Source organism: Nycticebus coucang, chromosome 1 (assembly GCF_027406575.1).
Source record: "Nycticebus coucang isolate mNycCou1 chromosome 1, mNycCou1.pri, whole genome shotgun sequence".
In the NCBI taxonomy this organism is placed as follows: Eukaryota; Metazoa; Chordata; class Mammalia; order Primates; family Lorisidae; genus Nycticebus; species Nycticebus coucang.
Genome location: NC_069780.1, coordinates 165,531,037 through 165,550,095, shown reverse-complemented (window position 1 = coordinate 165,550,095; position 19,059 = coordinate 165,531,037). Strand labels below are relative to the sequence as shown.

The 19,059-nt window shown below is 38.5% G+C and overlaps 1 protein-coding gene across 1 annotated transcript in view; it reads right to left on the bottom strand.

Moving 5' to 3' along the window:
• Positions 1-19,059, bottom strand: part of NUP155 (nucleoporin 155) — an 89,131-nt gene that overhangs the window by 27,812 nt on the left and 42,260 nt on the right. Inside the window, exons 15-21 of the mRNA XM_053592027.1 lie at positions 18,386-18,480; positions 17,146-17,234; positions 15,866-15,928; positions 10,255-10,402; positions 7,991-8,057; positions 6,656-6,771; positions 617-714 (exon numbers count right to left, since the gene is read on the bottom strand). Coding sequence (XP_053448002.1) covers positions 617-714; positions 6,656-6,771; positions 7,991-8,057; positions 10,255-10,402; positions 15,866-15,928; positions 17,146-17,234; positions 18,386-18,480 — 676 coding nt within the window. The remainder of the gene's footprint in view (positions 1-616; positions 715-6,655; positions 6,772-7,990; positions 8,058-10,254; positions 10,403-15,865; positions 15,929-17,145; positions 17,235-18,385; positions 18,481-19,059) is intronic.

Genomic DNA, 19,059 nt, shown 5'->3' with positions numbered 1-19,059 from the left:
ACATTGGGAGGCTAAAGAAAGAGGATCACTGGGCGGTGCATGGGGCTCAAAAGGGTAGGACACCAGTCCCATATGCCGGAGGTGGCAGGTTCAAACCCAGCCCAGGCCAGAAACTGCAAAAAAAAAAGAAAGAGGATAGCTTGACCCCAGAAGTCTGAGATCAGTCTGGGTAACACAGATAGACCATGTTTCTACAAAAAAAAATTAGCCAGGAGTGGTAACAATGGGCGTAGTCCAACTCAGAGGCTGAGGCCACAGGATAGGAGGACCATTCAAGTCCAGGAGTTTAAGGCTGCAATGGGTTATAATCAGAGCACTGCATTCCAGCCTGGGGAACCAGAACAAGACAAAAAAAAGAGACCGAAAGTAAAAGAGAAAAAGGTATATATTATATTTTCAGGTAGAGGAAGGAATAAAAATGTATGGGATAAAATAAATATAGAAATATATAATATCTATATTATCCCACTTTCCCTATCACACTGAGATGTTAATAAAAAATACTTGTATTACCTGAAAAATCAGATCTTACTAACAAAAGTCTTTAATTTTGTATTCAAGTAATAAAACTTCACTGGGGTCATATACAATTATCTGATCAGAAGCAATAATTTACCATGAAACTTCCTCTGTAGCTCCTGTTGCATTTGTTGGGTATTTCCATTTTCAGGACGCATGAATCCTATCAGCCTCTGCTGTACTTTGGTAGTAGTACTGAAAGAGAAATCGAAAATGTGTTTTTAACAGCTCTATTGAGCTATATTATACATATATCATACAATTTAACCATTTAAAGTATATAGGCTAAGTGTGGAGGCTCATGTCCATAAGCTCAGCACTATGGGAAACTTAGGCAGGAGGATGTTTTGAGGCCAAGGATTTGAAACCAGCCTGGGTAACACAGAGAGACCTCATTGTACGGAAAACAACAACAACAAAACAAACAAATGAACAAAAAAATCCCACCCCTCCCCCAAAACCCAAAACAGAAAAATCCACAATTAAAAAATTAATAAGCTGCGATGGAATGTGCCCGTAGTCCTAGCTATCCAAGAGGCTGAGGTAGGAAGATCACGTGTGATCAAGAGTTTGAGGCTGAAGTGAACTATGATCTAGCCATTGCATTCCAGCCTGGGTGACAGAATGAGACCTGGTACACTTAAAAAAAGTGTACAAATCAATTTTTTAAAATATATTGACAACCACAAGTGCTATTTGCATGAAAAAAATTAGCAAATAAGGAATTCTTAGAATTAAAAATATGAGATCCAAAAAAAATTTATCAGAAAGAAATTTTTCTGATCTGTATCATAAAAAGATCAAAAAGAAAAAAAGAGAGACAGAAGGAAAGAAATTATGAAAGAGAACAAATTGAGGCTAGATCCAGGAGAGTTGAAAAGAGTCTCCAAAGAGAATAGGACAGAGGAGTGCAGCAGATAGAGCATTACTAATCTGAAAATCCAAATCTGAAATGCTCCAATATCTGAAACTTTCTTGAACACTGACATGACGTTCAAAGAAAAGCTCATTGGAGCACTTTGGATTTCAGATTTTCAGATTAAGGATGTTTAACTTAAATGTAATACAAATATTCTAAAATTTGGAAAAAATATGAAACCCCAAACACTTCTGTTCCCAATCAATTCACATTTGGGATCCTCAATCTGTACTATAATAAGAGACAACAGAGAAAAGAATTATCAAAGCTTAGACTGTAGGATTAAAGGCTCAGTGAGAACTTAAAAGTAAACACAAGTCATTTAAAGAGGAAAGAGAGATCAAGTAATGCACTTTTTATCTACAACGTTAAACTTCGGGAAGAACATGAAACATACGACTTTAAAATCCCATACTCATTATGCAATAGAAAAAAATAAAGTATTAGGAAATACTGTAACATAAACATCAAATGTGAGGCCTAAAAAACATGCCAGACTCAGGACTATATACTGTATGATCCCATTTATATGAAATGTCAAGAAAAGCAAATCTGCAATGAAAGAGTAGATTAATAATTACATGGGGTTAGACAATGAGAATGGGAGTGACTGCAAATGAACATGACCTATGTCTTCTGGGAGATAGGAATGTTAGAATAAATAAATAAAATTAGAAAGTGGCTTGGTGCTTGTAGCTCAGTGGTAGGGCACTGGCCACATACACCAGGACTGGTAGGCTGGAACCTGGCCCGGGCCTGCTAAACAACAATGACAACAAAAAATAGCTGGGTGTTGTGGGGGGTGCCTGTAGTCCCAGCTACTTGGGAGACTGAGGCAAGAGAATCGCTTAAGCCCAAGAGTTTGAGGTTGCTGTGAGCTGTGACGCCATGGCACACTACCAAGGGTGACAAAATGAGAGTCTGTCTCAAAAAAAAAAAAGAAAAAAGAAAAAGAAAGTGGTGATGAAAGAACCAGACCAGCGCCATCTTAGGAGTTAAGTTTCACCCCCTACCCCCACCCCACCATTTCACTCAGTAAGTTTAACTTTCCAGGCAAGCCCAGGCAATTCCCTGAAATCATGAGACAACTGCCCACCAATCAGGGACCCCCCCCCACCTGACCAATCCAGAAGTGCCCCCTTTGTTTCAAGCTGTGCACACCCACCCGCTGTGCAGGACCATAAGAACCCCCTGCTCCAGAGCTCGGGGCTCCTGGCTCAGATCCGTTGTAGCGGAGACCCTGGGAGCCCAAGTTCGAACTTGCAATAAACGGCCCTTTTGCTTTTGCATCGGACTCGGCTCCCTGGTGGTCTTTGTGGGGGATTTCACGATCTGGGCACAACAGTGATAGTTGTACCATTCAATAAATTTATTAAAAGTCACTGAACACTTACAATGAATGAATTTTATGGTATGATAACTAAATCGCAAAAAGTTGTTTAAAATTTCCATACTCAGTGAAACTAATGTTGCAGACATTCAAAGGTTGATAAAAATGAGGATATATGGGTGGCACCTATGGCTCAGTGAGTAGGGCGCCAGCCCCATATACTGAGGGTGGAGGGTTCGAACCCAGCCCCAGCCAAACTGCAACAACAAAAAAATAGCTTGGCATTGTGGCAGGTGCCTGTATTCCTAACTACTTGGGAGACTGAGGCAAGAGAACCGCCTAAGCCCAAGAACTGGAGGTTGCTGTGAGCTGTGATGCCAGAGCACTCTACCAAGGATGACAAAGTGAGACTCTGTCTCAAAAAAAAAAAAAAAAAAAAGTGAGGATATGTATTGATATGGTTCTATTACTACTTTTTTTTTCCCCCTGTTTGTTTGTTTATATCGAGTCTCACTCTGTGTTCCTGGGTAAAATGCCATGGCATCATCATAACTTACAACAACCTCTAGGGTTCAAGTGATCCTCTTGCCTCAGCCTCTTGAGTAACTGGGACTACAGACATGCACCACCATACCTGGCTAGTTTTTTCCATTTTTACTAGAAATGGGGTCTCAATCTTGCTCAGGCTAGTCTCAAACTCCTGAGCTTCAGCAATCTACCTGCCTCAGACTCTCAGAATGCTAGGATTAGAGGTGTGAGCCACCACATCAAGACAATATGATTCTATTATTAAAGATAAGGAAAAAATTATATGATTATTTCTGTAAAATGTAGAAAAGACATTTGACAAACTCCAACATCCACTTATGTTAAAAATGCACAATAAAATAAAAATGGATGGACACTTCCTTGACATAACTGTATCTATCTTGTATCCTGGCATCTTCTTTAATGAGGAAACATTACAAGCTTTATTCACCTAGCATTACAGTCACGAATAAGACCAGGATGCCTGCTATGTCTCCACTACTATTTTTTTTTTTTTTTTGAGACAGAGTCTCACTTTGTCACCCTTGGTAGAGTGCCATGATGTCACAGCTCACAGCAACCTCCAGCTCTTGGGCTTAGGCGATTCTCTTGCCTCACCCTCCCGAATAGCTGGGACTACCACAGGTAGTCTGCCACAACGCCCGGCTATTTTTTTGCTGCAGTTTGGCCGGGACCAAGTTCAAACCCACCACCCTTTGCATATGGGGCCAGTGCCCTACTCACTGAGCCACAGGCGCCGCCTCCACTACTATTTAATACAGATAGAGATATTACCCTGTGAAAACAGAAGAAAGCAACTAAAATTAGAAAGGAAAGGTAAAACTATCCCTATTTGCAGAGGATAGGTTTACATTTGAAACCCCCTCCCCCACAAAAAAAATCAATGGGGAAGGTCAGTGCCATATCTCAGTGGGTAGGGCCCTGGCCACATACACCCAGGCTAGCAGGTTCAAACCCAGCCCAGGCCAGCTAAACGACAATGACAGCTGCAACAAAAAAATGGCCAGGCATTGTGGCAGGCGCCTGCAGTCCCAGCTAATTGGGAGGCTGAAGCAAGAGAATCACTTAAGCCCAAGAGTTTAAGTTTGCTGTGACCTGTGATGCCATAGCACTCTACAAGGGTGACATCGTGAAACACTGACTCAAAAAAAAAAAAAAAAAATCAGTGGGAAAAAAACCTACTGAAAATAGTAAAGAGAAATTAATAAGTAGCAGCAGGTTAAAAATTAACAAATAATTGTAGATGTTATTGTAAAATTAAATGAGCTACTTATAGGAAGTATTAATAGAAAAGCATAATGTTAGAAAAGAAAAAAAATACTAAAGTATCTCACAAATACAATTCCAGGTAATTTTGAGAGAGAAAGTCATGGAATACTGGGGAAAAGAAGTAAGCTAAGAGATTTTATTTAATTATTGATGCGACTGAGATGTATGTTTATCAGAATATAACTATTAGACGGAGAAAATTCATGTGTAGAACTCCTTAACTAGTTTTTAAGCTGTGGAGAGGCCTGATCAAGCCAATAAAATAAGGAGATAAAAAAGGGGGAAAAAACAAAACCACAACAAAAGGCAAAAATTCACAATAGTTAGAAAAAGATCAAATATTAACCTAACCCTAATAAAACAGGACTGGGTTAAATTTTCCTAATTAAAAAAAGACTCCAGGTATAGCAGTGGTTCACTGTCTATAATCCTCACACTTACAGAAGCCAAGTGAGTCCAGGAAGAGACCAACCCGTGCCTGTAGTTCAGCTACTTGGGAGGCTGAGGCAATAGAATCGCCTGAGCCCAAGAGCTGGAGGTTGCTGTGAGCTGTGATGCCGCTGTACTCTACCGAGGGCGACAAAGTAAGACCCTGTGGCTCAGTGAGTAGGGCGCCGGCCCCATATGCCGAGGGTGGCGGGTTCAAACCCAGCCCCGGCCAAACTGCAAAAAAAAAAAAAAAAAAAAAAAAACAAAAAAAAAACAAGAGAGAGAGAGAGACCACCCCAAGCAACAAAGCAAGACCCCATCTCTACAAAAAATACAAAAATTAGCTGGGCCTGGTAATGTGGACCTGTAGTTCTAGCCACTTGTTCCCAACTGAAGCAGGAGGGTCACTTGAGCTGAAGAATTTGAGGTTGCTGTGAGCTATGATGCCCAGGCAACACAGCAAGAACAACAAAAAGTTACATGTCTTTTATGATACACTTAAAGTATTCCAGGGAGTAAAGTTAAAAAAATTGGTATAGCCTTCTCAGGAGACAACAAAATACTACATATTAACATTTTAAATGGCTCTCAGGTCCAATAATCCTTCTTCTAAAGAAAATCATCTGATGATCACTAGTTAAGTATACAACATGTATAAAGAAGGGTAATCACTACACTGTTTCTAACATCGAGAAAGAGAAACAATCTACTCATAAAAAAAGAAAAGAAAGAGAAACAACCTACTCATTAATAAGAAGTTACATCATCAATTACTTCCATAATAAATAAATGGAATAGTATATAATTGCTACAAAAGTAAAATCAAGTTTTTCACTGTTTTAAGACATTCTATAGCATACACTGAGTATACAAAATTCTATATAAAAGTATACCTACATAGACTCTATTTTTGCTTTTAAGGATACCTATATTTATCGATGCTTTAAGAATATTATATGGCCATACCTCATTAACAATTCTGGGAAGTGATGAGACTCCACAGATGTGATGTGATTTTTTCCCAAAGTCCATTATCATTTTATTAATAGAAAAAGTCCCCTCTAAACATATATGCACATAAAAATTACATGGGAATGATTATAAAAGCATTATTCTTTTTTTTTTAAATTCAAATGTGGCTTATCTCAGCATTTTAGGAGACCAAGGCAAGAGGATCACTGGAGGCTAGAAATAAATTTGAGACCTACCTGGGCAATATAAGCATTATTCTTAATAGCCAAAAGCTAAAACAAGCCAAATGTCTTGTCAACTGATGAACTGAGAAATAAAATGAAGTACTTACACGCTACAACATTCAAACTTTGAACACAATATGTTCAGGAAAAGAGGCATATATTACACATTTCCACATACCCAGCATTGGCAGATCCATGGGGATAGAAAGTAGATTAGTGACTGTCAGGGGGGAAATGAGGAGTGGCTGTTAATGGGCACAGGGTTTCTTTTTGGTGTAATAAAAACATTTTAGAATTGGATCACAAGGATGGTTGTATAACTTTGTGAATATACTAAAAACCATTCAACTGTACACTTGAAAAGGATAAATTTTATGGTATGTAAATTATATCTCAACAAAAAAACAAAAACAAAAAAAATGAATAAATAAACTCTATTCTTACTTTGGATTTCCTAATGGTCCTCCCGCAAATTGGGAATTTCTGTCTAGAAATTCCTGCAAACCTTTTAGTTCCTGTAGCACTGACTCTAGCAGTTGGCAGGGAACACTGCTTTCAATCTGCACAAATGAAAAAATTTTCAAAAGTTTAAAAAACACATACTCTGTATAGCTATAACTGAATATGAACAATTTAATTTTTGAGGTGCTCTATCTTAACAAACAATAGTGAATACCTACATTCCTTCCTTTCTGCTCTAATAAGATTAATTTATATATAAGAAAATACAAATATCATTTTGATTACTTCTTACATTTTTATAGTCATCACCAGACTAGGATGTAGCATATTTTCAACTCCAAGAAAGTTTTCTAATGTCCCTTTCTAATGTCCCTCATAAGCTTATTCTATCTGTGAGGTAACCACTTTTCTTACTTTTATCACTATAGATTAGTTTTGCATGTTCTTAAATATCATATAAAAAGAATCATATATGTGCACTATGTTAGGCAAATGTCAACTGTAAAAGGGTATCATAGTCAAAAATGTATTTGGCATATTTTCATTTTATCAAGAACAAAGCTTAAAATAGATTATGTTCATATTCAAGATCTTTTAAAAATGTGTATTGGTGATAATATCAATTTCTACAACATGCCCTCTTAGAGCAGCCTGCAAAATATGCCGATTCATGATAATTAGTGCTAGGTCCAGGGTGTTTTTGCACATGTAAGCCAAAGTATTAAAGAGAAAATCATAAGCAATATTAAGTACTAGCACTATTTACTCCTCACAACAAACTTATAAGGGAGATCTATTATTCTTATCTTACAATGAGTTATTAGGCTCTGAAAAAAATTTTTTTTTTTTTGAGACAGAGTCTCACTTTATCGCCCTTGGTAGAGTGCCATGGCCTCACAGCTCACAGAAACCTCTAACTCCTGGGCTTAGGCGATTCTCTGGCCTCAGCCTCCCAAGTAGCTGGGACTACAGGCGCCTGCCAGAATACCTGGCTATTTTTTTTGTTGTTGCGGTTTGGCTGGGATTTGGTTCGAACCCTCCACCCTTGGTATATGGGGCCAGCACCCTACCCAATGAACCACCTATGCCACCCAGGCCCTGAAATGTTAAGTAAGAAATTTGCTAATGTCAGATAAGTAGTAGAGCTGAGATTTAATCCAGAGGGCAATTTATTAGACAAGAACACAAACCTGTACATGAAAGAATAATCACTAATGTTTGAGTTAACATAAAGAAATGTTACAAGAAATAATCTAACTATCCATTAATACTGCTATGTGTAACCACAAACGAGAGAATAATAGTATATACACTTACTGCAGTGATTTCTCTGTTGCCACTCTTGAATACTCTCTCCACAACTAAGCTAGCATCCCAAATGTTTCTGGAATAAAAAAATGTTTTGATGATTGTGTGGAAAAGAAATAAAAGCATTACATTATGTAAAAAATTTACATCTGTAGGAATTTAATGGCTTTATTTAGTTTTTTAAAATAGCACTCATTTCATTTAACATTTTACTAAGTTATCTGGAAGAATAGAAAATAGGAATATTTTTATAGCCAATATACCTAAGTTATTTCAGATAACAAAATACAACTGAAGAAAACACAAAAACCTCTGGGTAAGAAATTTAAACAGGGAGCTGATAATGAAAAATATATAAATTTATAAAGGTTGGCAGTTTCACATTATTAGCAAAAGATATGAATAAAATCATACATCTCAAATCTAAGGAAAATATCTATGTGTACCAGACATAGCAGCTAATTAGATGAGATGGAAGACTGCAAAAAATGACTGAAATCCTTTCTCTCTTTTTATACCTATCGCTTTTGCAATGTGACTTTAATGCCACTCTCATAAAAGGGAAGAATCTACTTCCTACCATTTAAATCTTGGTTTGCCTTAAGACTTCCCTGTGGCCAAATGAATGAGGCAGAAAAGAGAAGGGCAGGCCAATTGTGAGCCTAAGAATAAAGAGGTTTTATAAATTTCTATTTTTTCTCATGGAACTCTCTCACCACCAAGTTAATGGCCAGCCTGCTGGAGGATGAGATATCATGTGAAGGACAAACCAGCAGCCTCAACTGAGGCCATTCTAGACCAGCTGACAAACATGACCGAAAACATCTGAGACTCTAGCCAAAATAAGCAGTCTCTTTAACTTCAAAACTAGACCAATGAGCTGAACAAGACCAGAATAGCCCAATAAACACATCACTGGGTTATGGGGAGGTCTGTATTACTATATTTTAATACATACATAGATACACAGTTGACCTTTGAACAATACAGGTTTAAACAGCACAAGTCCGGTCCTATGTGGATTTTCTTCCACAGTTGCTACCCCTAATACAGCAAAACCAATCCTGTTTCTTACTCCTCCCCCTTAGCCTGTTCAGTCTTACGATGACATACATGAAGACTTTTATAATGATCTACTTCTACTTAAAGAATAGTAAATGGGCGGCGCCTGTGGCTCAAGGAGTAGGGCGCCGGTCCCATATGCCGGAGGTGGCGGGTTCAAACCCAGCACGGGCCAAAAACCACAAAAAAGAAAAAAAAAAAAAAAAGAATAGTAAATGTATTTCTTTTCCTTATGATTTTCAGTTTATTTTCTATAGCTTTAAGAACACTGAATATATAGCCGGGCGTTGTGGCGGACACCTATAGTCCCAGCTACTCGGGAGGCTGAGGCAAGAGAATCGCTTAAGCCCAGGAGTTGGAGGTTGCTGTGAGCTGTGTGATGCCAAGGCATTCTACCGAGGGCCATAAAGTGAGACTCTGTCTCTACAAACAAAAAACAAAAAAAAAAAACACTGAATATAGAACATACAACAAACAATATGTGGGCTGTTTCTGTTTTTGCTTTTTTTTTTTTTTGAGACAGTCTCACTTTTTCACCTATGCTAGAGTACACTGGCACACTCATAGCTCACAGAGGCCTTAAACTTCTCTGCTCAAGTGATCCTTTCACTTCTGCCTCCTGAGTAGCTGGGGCTACAGGCACTTATCAACACGCCTGGCTAATTTTTATTGTTATTTTTGGTACAGACAGGGTGTCGCTATCCTGCTTAGGCTGTTCTCAAACTCCTGGCCTCAAGCGACCCTCCTACCTTTGCCTCCCAAAGTGCTCAGATTACAGGTGTCAGCACTGTGCACTGTCCAAAATTTGTGTGAACTGAATGTTTATGTTATCGGTAAGGCTTCTAAACAGTAGGCTCTTAGGTTTAGGGGAGCTAAAGTTATAAGTGGATTTTCAACTATGCAGGGAGTCAATGCCCCAACCCCTGTGTTGTTCAAGGATCAGCTATATTGTAATGCTACCCACACACATATAGACAGAAAAAGAGAGAAAGAAAGAGGGGAAGTGAGGAGAGAAATTAAAACACGGCAGTAAATATAGTTAGATAACAAAAAAGTACAATGATAGAAAACAATCTTATCAATGTACAAGTGAGCTAAAACTACAAGTAAAATTTAATAGAAATAAGTGATGTCCCAAATTTAGAGTTAAAGACATTTATTAAAAATAGCACAAGGTAAGCAATAGTTAATTATTCCATAAAAAAACTTACCCCATGATTCGAGAAAAGTAAATGCAAATACCATTGTGTTTCCCAGAGTACACAATCTCTGGTCCAGTCATATAACTCATACTTGTGGCCTGAGTCGCTGGGTTTCCCAGAGCAGACACTGGAGTTGACATGGCAGGAGGCTGTATACCTTGTACACATACAAATATAAACTTAAAAATTCAGAATTCTCTAGAAGAGGATGGTCACTGACTTTTAATCTCCTAAAACAAAATAACTTTAAACTGAGGATACTGTACCCAGCTAAACTGAGTTTCATTTATGATGGAGAAATTAAATACTTCAACAACATTTACATGTTGAAGAAATTTGCCATAACTAAACCAGCTCTCCAGGATATTCTCAGACCTATCCTCCATAAAGACCAGCATAATACTCCACCACAAAAGTAAACCCACCCAGAAAATTTTGATCAAATTCCAACTTCCACAGTCACAAAAGGATTAAAAATGTCCATTGGACTCTCGAAAGGCTTATCAATATTCTCAATTAATGTGAATGGTTTAAATTGTCCTCTAAAGAGGCACAGGTTGGCAGACTGGATACAAAAACTCAAGCCAGATATCTGCTGCATACAAGAATCTCGTCTTACATTAAAAGACAAATTTAGACTCAAGGTGAAGGGATTGTCATCTATGCTCCAGGCAAATGAAAAGCAGAAAAAAGCTGGCATTGCAATCCTATTCGCAGACGCAATAGGCTTTAAACCAACCGAAATAAGGAAGGATAAGGATGGACACTTTGTATTTGTTAAAGGTAATACTCAGTATGATGCGATTTCAAGTATTAATATTTATACACCCAACCAGAATGCACTTCCATTTATAAGAGAAACTCTAACGGACATGAGCAACTTGATTTCCTCCAGTTCCACAGTAGTTGGAGATTTTGACACCCCTTTAGCAATGCTGGATAGATCTCCAAAAAGAAGCTAAGCAAAGAAATTTTCGATTTAAATTTAACCATTCAACATCCGGACTTAACAGACATTTACAGAACATTTCATCCCAACAAAACTGAAAACACATTCTTCTCATCAGCCCACGGAACATACTCCAAAATCGACCACATCCTAGGCCACAAATCTAACCTCAGCAAATTTTAAAAAATAGGAATTATTCCTTGCCATCTTCTCACACCATCATGGAATAAAAGTTGAACTCATTAACAACAGGAACCTGCATACCCATACAAAAACATGGAAGCTAAACAACCTTATGCTGAAGGATAGATGGGTTATAGATGAGATTAAAAAGGAAATCACCAAATTTTTGGAACAAAACAACAATCAAGACACGAATTACCACAACCTCTGGGATACTGCAAAGGCAGTCCTAAGAAGGAAATTTATAGCACTGCAAACCTTCCTCAGGAAAACGGAAAGAGAGGAAGTTAATAACTTAATGGGACATCTCAAGCAACTGGAGAAGGAAGAACACTGCAACCCCAAACCCAGCAGAAGAAAAGAAATAACCAAAATCAGAGCAGAATTAAATGAAACTGAAAACAAAAGAATTATACAATAGATCAATAAATCCAAAAGTTGGTTTTTTGAAAAGATCAATAAAATAAGATAAACCTTTGGCCAACCTAACCAGGAAAAAAAGAGTAAAAACTCTAATTTCATCAATCAGAAATGCTAACAATGAAATAACAACAGACTCCTCAGAAATTCAAAAAATCCTTAACGAATACTACAAGAAACTCTACTCTCAGAAATATGAAAATCTGAAAGAGGCGCAGCGCCTGTGGCTCAGTCGGTAAGGCGCCGGCACCATATACCGAGGGTGGTGGGTTCAAACCCGGCCCTGGCCAAACTGCAACCAAAAAATAGCCGGGCGTTGTGGCAGGCGCCTGTAGTCCCAGCTACTCAGGAGGCTGAGGCAAGAGAATCGCTTAAGCCCAGGAGTTGGAGGTTGCTGTGAGCTGTGTGAGGCCACGGCACTGTACCGAGGGCGATAAAGTGAGACTCTGTCTCTACAAAAAAAAATAAATAAATAAAAAACCAAAAATCTGAAAGAAATCGACCAATATCTGGAAGTACGCCACCTACCAAGACTTAGCCAAAATGAAATGGAAATGTTGAACAGGTATATATCAAGTTCAGAAATAGCATCAACTACACAAAATCTCCCTAAAAAGAAAAGCCCAGGACCAGATGGCTTTATGTCAGAATTCTACAAAACCTTTAAAGAACAACTAGCACCTATATTACTAAACCTTTTCCAAAATATAGAAAAAGAAGGAATATTACCCAACACATTCTACGAAGCAAACATCACCTTAATCCCCAAACCAGGGAAAGACCCAACAAGAAAAAATTATAGACCAATATCACTAATGAATATTGATGCTAAAATACTCAATAAGATCCTAACAAACAGAATCCAACAACACATCAAAAAAAATTATACACCACGACCAAGTGGTATTTATCTCAGGGTCACAAGGCTGGTTCAATATACGTAAATCTATAAATGTAATTCAGCACATAAACAAACTAAAAAATAAGGACCATATGATTCTCTCAATTGATGCAGAAAAAGCTTTTGATAATATCCAGCATCCCTTCATGATCAGAACACTTAAGAAAATTGGTATAGAAGGCACATTCCTTAAACTAATAGAGGCCATCTACAGCAAACCCACAGCCAATATCGTACTGAATGGAGTTAAATTGAAATCATTTCCACTTAAATCAGGAACCAGGCAAGGTTGCCCATTGTCTCCATTGCTCTTTCACACTATAGTGGAAGTTCTAGCCATTGTAATTACGGAAGAAAAGGCGATCAAGGGTATCCACGTAGGGTCAGAAGAGATCAAACTTTCACTCTTCACAGATGATATGATCGTATATCTGGAAAACACTAGGGATTCTACTACAAAACTTTTAGAAGTGATCAAAGAATACAGCAATATCTCAGGTTACAAAATCAACACCCATAAATCTGTAGCCTTTATATATACAAACAATAACCAAGCCGAAAAAACAGTCAAGGACTCTATTCCTTTCACAGTAGTGCCAAAGATTAAATATTTGGGAGTATACCTAACAAAGGATGTGAAAGATGTCTACAAAGAGAACTATGAAACTTTAAGAAAAGAAATAGCTGAAGATGTTAACAAATGGAAAAACATACTATGCTCATGGCTGGGAAGAATCAACACTGTTAAAATGTCTATACTACCCGAAGCAATATATAATTTGAATGCAATTCCTATTAAAGCTCCATTGTCATATTTTAAAGATCTTGAAAAAATAATACTTTGTTTTATATGGAATCAGAAAACACCTCGAATAGCCAAACATTACTCAGCAATAAAAACAAAGCAGGAGGAATCACGCTACCAGACCTGAGACTACTATACATCGATAGTGATCAAAACAGCACGGTATTGGCACAAAAACAGAGAAGTAGATGTCTGGAACAGAACAGAGAACCAACAGATGAATCCAGGTACTTACCGTTATTTGATCTTTGACAAGCCAATAAAAAACATTCAGTGGGGAAAAGATTCCCTATTTAACAAATGGTGCTGGGTAAACTGGCTGGCAACCTGTAGAAGATTGAAACTGGACTTCACCTTTCACCATTAACTAAGATAGACTCTCACTGGATAAAAGATTTAAACTTAAGACATGAAACTATAAAAATACTTGAAGAAAGTGCAGGGAAAACTCTTGAAGGAACCAGCCTGGATGAATATTTTATGAGGAGGACTCCCCAGGCAATTGAAGCAGTATCAAAAATACACTACTGGGACTGAATCAAACTAAAAAGCTTCTGCACAGCCAAGAATATAGTAAGTAAAACAAGCAGACAGCCCTCAGAATGGGAGAAAATATTTGCAGGTCATACCTCCGATAAAGGTCTAATAAATACAATCCACAGAGAACTCAAACGTATTAGCAAGAAAAGAACACGTGATCCCATCTCAGGGTGGGCAAGGGACTTGAAGAGAAACTTCTCTAAAGAAGACAGATGCACGATCTACAAACACATGAAAAAAAGCTCATCATCCTTAATCATCAGAGAAATGCAAATCAAAACTACTTTGAGATATCACCTAACCCCAGTAAGAGTAGCCCACAGAACAAAATCCCAAAACCAGAGATGTTGGCGTGGATGTGGAGGAAAAGGGAACACTTCTACACTACCGGTGGGAATGTACACTAATAAGTTCCTTCTGTAAGGATGTTTGGAGAATACCTAGAGACCTAAAAATAGACCTGTCATTCGATCCTATAATTCCTTTTTTTTTGGTAGAGACAGAGTCTCACTGTACCACCCTCAGGTAGAGTGCTGTGGCGTCACACGGCTCACAGCAACCTCTAACTCTTGGGCCTACGCGATTCTCTTGCTTCAGCCTCTCGAGCAGCTGGGACTAAAGGCGCCCACCACAACGCCCAGCTATTTTTTTGTTGCAGTTTGGCCGGGGCTGGGTTTGAACCTGCCACCCTCGGCATATGGGGCCGGCGCCCTACTCACTGAGCCACAGGCGCCGCCCCCTCAATCCTATAATTCCTTTACTAGGTTTATACCCAGAAGACCAAAAATCACAATATAACAAAGACATCTGTACCAGAATGTTTACTGCAGCCCAATTCATAATTACTAAGTCATGGAAGAAGCCCAAGTGCTCATCGACCCACGAATGGACTAGCAAATTGTGGTACATGTATACCATGGAATATTATGCAGCCTTAAACAAAGATGGAAACTTTACCTCTTTCATGTTTACATGGATGGAGCTGGAACATATTCTTCTTAGCATAGTATCTCAGAAATGGAAGGAAAAGAATCCAATGTACTCAGCCCTACTATGAAGCTAAATTATAGCTTTCACATGAAGGCTATAAACCAACAAGACTATGAGGAAGGGGCCAAGGAAGGGGAAGGGAGTGGGGAGGTTAGGGTGGAGAGAGGGTAATGGGTGGGGCCACACCTATGGTGCATCTTAGAATGGGTACAGGCAAAACTTACTAAAGGCAGAATACAAATGTCTACATACAATAACTAAGAAAATGCCATGAAGGCTACATTGAACAGTTTGATGAGAATACTTCAGATTGTATATGAAACCAGCACATTGTACCCCTTGACTGCACTAATGTACACAGCTATGATTTAACAATAAAAAAAATTAATTAAAAAAAACTCAGAATTCTCAATAACCCAAGATTACTGTATCTGCACACAAAGGTGGAAATATTTACACAAATAATGGAATAAATATTTAATGTGGTTGTCCTTAATTAAGAAGAGAGACTTAGACTTGAGTGGTGGTCTAGGTAGACTTTCAAGTATTGACAATGTAAAACAAAATGGAAAGAAAACTCAAGAGTTTCTAATTCTGAGAGAGAAAAAGAATTATGCATATTTCAGGCCCAAATATGATCTTGATATCCAAATAAGGGACTTTCCAGGCATACTATTACAGAAGCTCTTAAAGGCTTGGATATCACTTCCACTAAATGACATTTATTTTCAATGGAACTGGGCAAGGTAATCTTCACACTAAGCATTAAGGATAACTTATAATGCTAGCTCTTTAAAAAGAACATTAGTAGCAATGAAAGAAAAAAACATACCTTGAGATGGTGTTCCCAAAAAGGATGGATTTGGATAAGGACTACCACTAGGAATAGGAGAACCTAAAAAAGAAAAAAAATATGAATATTTATAAAACAGTGTTGTGTAATAGCCGGGCGTTGTGGCGGGCGCCTGTAGTCCCAGCTACTCGGGAGGCTGAGGCAGGAGAATCGCTTGGGCCCAGGAGTTGGAGGTTGCTGTGAGCTGTGTGAGGCCACGGCACTCTACCGAGGGCCATAAAGTGAGACTCTGTCTCTACAAAAAAAAAAAAAAAAAAAAAAAAAAAACAGTGTTGTGTGCAGTGGCTCACGCCAGTAATCCTGAGCACTTTTGGTGGCCTGAGATCAGGAGTTAGAGACCAGCCTGAGCAAGAGCAAGAGCAAGACCCCATCTCTACTAAAAATAGCTAGGAGCTGTGCCCGTAGTCCCAGCTAGTTGGGAGCCTGACTCAAGAGGATCACTTGAGCCCAAGAGCTTGACGTTGGTGTTAGCTATGACACCATGGCACTCTACTGAAGGTGACAAAGTGAGACTGCCTCAAGAAAAAAAAAAAAGATTTGGCTCGGAGTCTGTAGTTCAAGTGGCTAAGGCGCCAGCCACATACAAGAGAGCTGGAGGGTTCAAGTCCAGCCTGGGCCTACAAAACAACAATGACAACTACAACCAAAAAAAATAGCCAGGTGTTGTGGTGGGCGCCTGTAGTCCCAGCTACTTGGAAGGCTGAGGCAAGAGAATCGCTTAAGCCCAAGAGTTGGAGGTTGCTGTGAGCTGTGATGCCACAGCACTCTATCCAGGGCGACAGCTTGAGGCTCTGTCTCAAAAAAAAAAAAAAAAAAAGATTTTTAAAACAACTTCCCTCCCAATCTTTTCATTCTGATCAACATTAGGCACACAGAAGCCATTTCTAAGCATACGAAGAAGTGGCGCTACCCACAATATATTAAAAAATGAGGGACTTATCTTATTTCCCAGTAACATTCTAATAACTCCACTTTGGAAAACACTGATGTGAGAGCTTGTTATTAAATCATTCATGTCTTACCATTGGAATACCAAAAGAATTCTTTAAATACTATTCAATACTTATTTTTCTTCCTAGTACACATTAAGAATTCAATATTAATATATTGTCACTTTAAAGAGTGAGGATTTGTAGACTTATTCACCAATAAAACAGTACAGTAAATAAAACATAATGAAAGGTTTATTGATTAAAATATGCCAGGTTTCTACAATTCAGATGACTAAAATCAATTTCATTTCCATGTGTCATACTCACTAGAATAGACAGGAGACCCCAGGATAGGACCAACATTACTTGGAGGGGGCAGAGTGGTTGGAAATCTCATCTGCGGTTCACCACCATACCTAGTTGATGACAATAGAGGCTGAGCTTATTCTGTGAAACTATCCATCTCAAAAGCTGGATTTGTTCCCACTCCTGATTAGCTTCCAAATAAATACTTTAAACATTGCAGACTATATTGTGCTGACAGTGAAAATATATACACAAGATACATAGTAAATACAAGTAGTCCCTGAGTGACAAACATCCAACTGATGTACAATTCACACTTACTGAGGCTATTATAGGTAATAGGTAAAGTACCTGTTCTAACGTATCTATAAATTCAACTTAAGAACAAACCTACAGAACCTATCTCATTCATAACCCAGAGACTGCCTCTACTTATGCAATAAATGTTGAATTGAAATTGCCACCAGGGGGGCTGTGGGGGCTCAGTGGGTAGGGTGCCAGCCCCATATATGGAGGGTGGAGGATTCAAACCCCGCCCCAGCCAAACTGCAACAAAAAAGTAGTTGGACGTTGTGGCGGGTGCCGGTGGTCCCAGCTCCTTGGGAGGCTGAGGGAAGAGAATCACTTAAGCCCAAGAGTTTGAGGTCACTGTGAGCTGTGATGCCAAGGACGAAACAGTGAGACTCTTTCTCAAAAAAAAAAAAAAAAAAAAAGAGGCAGCGCCTAAGCGTCAGTGAGTAGGGTGCCGGCCTCATATACCGAGGGTGGCGGGTTCAAACCTGGCCCCAGCCAAACTGCAACAACAAAAAAATAGCCAGGCATTGTGGCAGGCACCTGTAGTCCCAGCTACTCTGGAGGCTGAGCCAAGAGAATCACCTAAGCCCAGGAGTTGGAGGTTATTGTGAGCTATGATGCCACAGCACTCTACCAAGGGCGACAAGTGAGACTTTGTCTCTAAAGGAAAAAAAAACAAAAAACCAACAATACACATAAAACATAACTGGTATAATTTCAAGGAAGTGAAAAAGAGAGGTGAGATGGTAACTGAGGTAGAAAGACTAGAAAAGAACTTAGAGAACAGAATTATGCTAATCTAACTGCTTCCATGAGCATTATAATCTGTCCAGATTTTATGGTTTTGAAAAATACACTTTAGTACTTTGTCTACAGTCACAACTGTATGGCAAGGCCATTAACTATCACACTGGTATCAGAACCACTTTAAAAAATAGCCTAGATGCAAGAAAACCCTGACATATACCTGAAGAAAGCCCGAGTTGCCCAAGCAGATACTTCTCTATCACAGGCAGCAGTGGAGCAAGCAAGAATAAGGCAAGTTGCACAAGCCTGGTCTTCCTGTAAAAAGAAGAATATCTTCCCTATATTAAAAATAACATTTTAAAAGTTTTATTTACAGTTGTGTGCACAGTGTTTAAATCTGTACCTGGCACATAACAGATGCTCATTAATGAATACTAATGGTATTAAAGTTTCTCACGAGTGCTAGTATTAAAGAATGCTCTCTTTTTATCTAGATTCTAATTTTGTTCCTGATTTATTTTTCCAATTTTCTTTTTTTTTTTTTTTTGAGACAGAGTCTCACTATGTTGCCGTTGGTAGAGTGCCATGGCATCATACCTCACAGCAACCTCAAACTCCTGGGCTCAAATGATCTTGTCTGCTCCAATTTTCTTCTTGTAGCTTCCTACTTTTTAGAAAGTAAGAGTAAATGCTAACATATATTGAGCATCTATCATGTGTCAGCCACTAATTTAAGATATCAGCGTGTGTTAACCTTCATATCACTTATTATAATGTAATGCATGCTTTACATAGAAGGAAACTGAAGCATAGAAAATTCAAGTAATTTACCTCTGTGGTAGAGCTGAGATTTTTAACATGGGTGGTTTGAATCCAGGGTTTGTATACCTAACT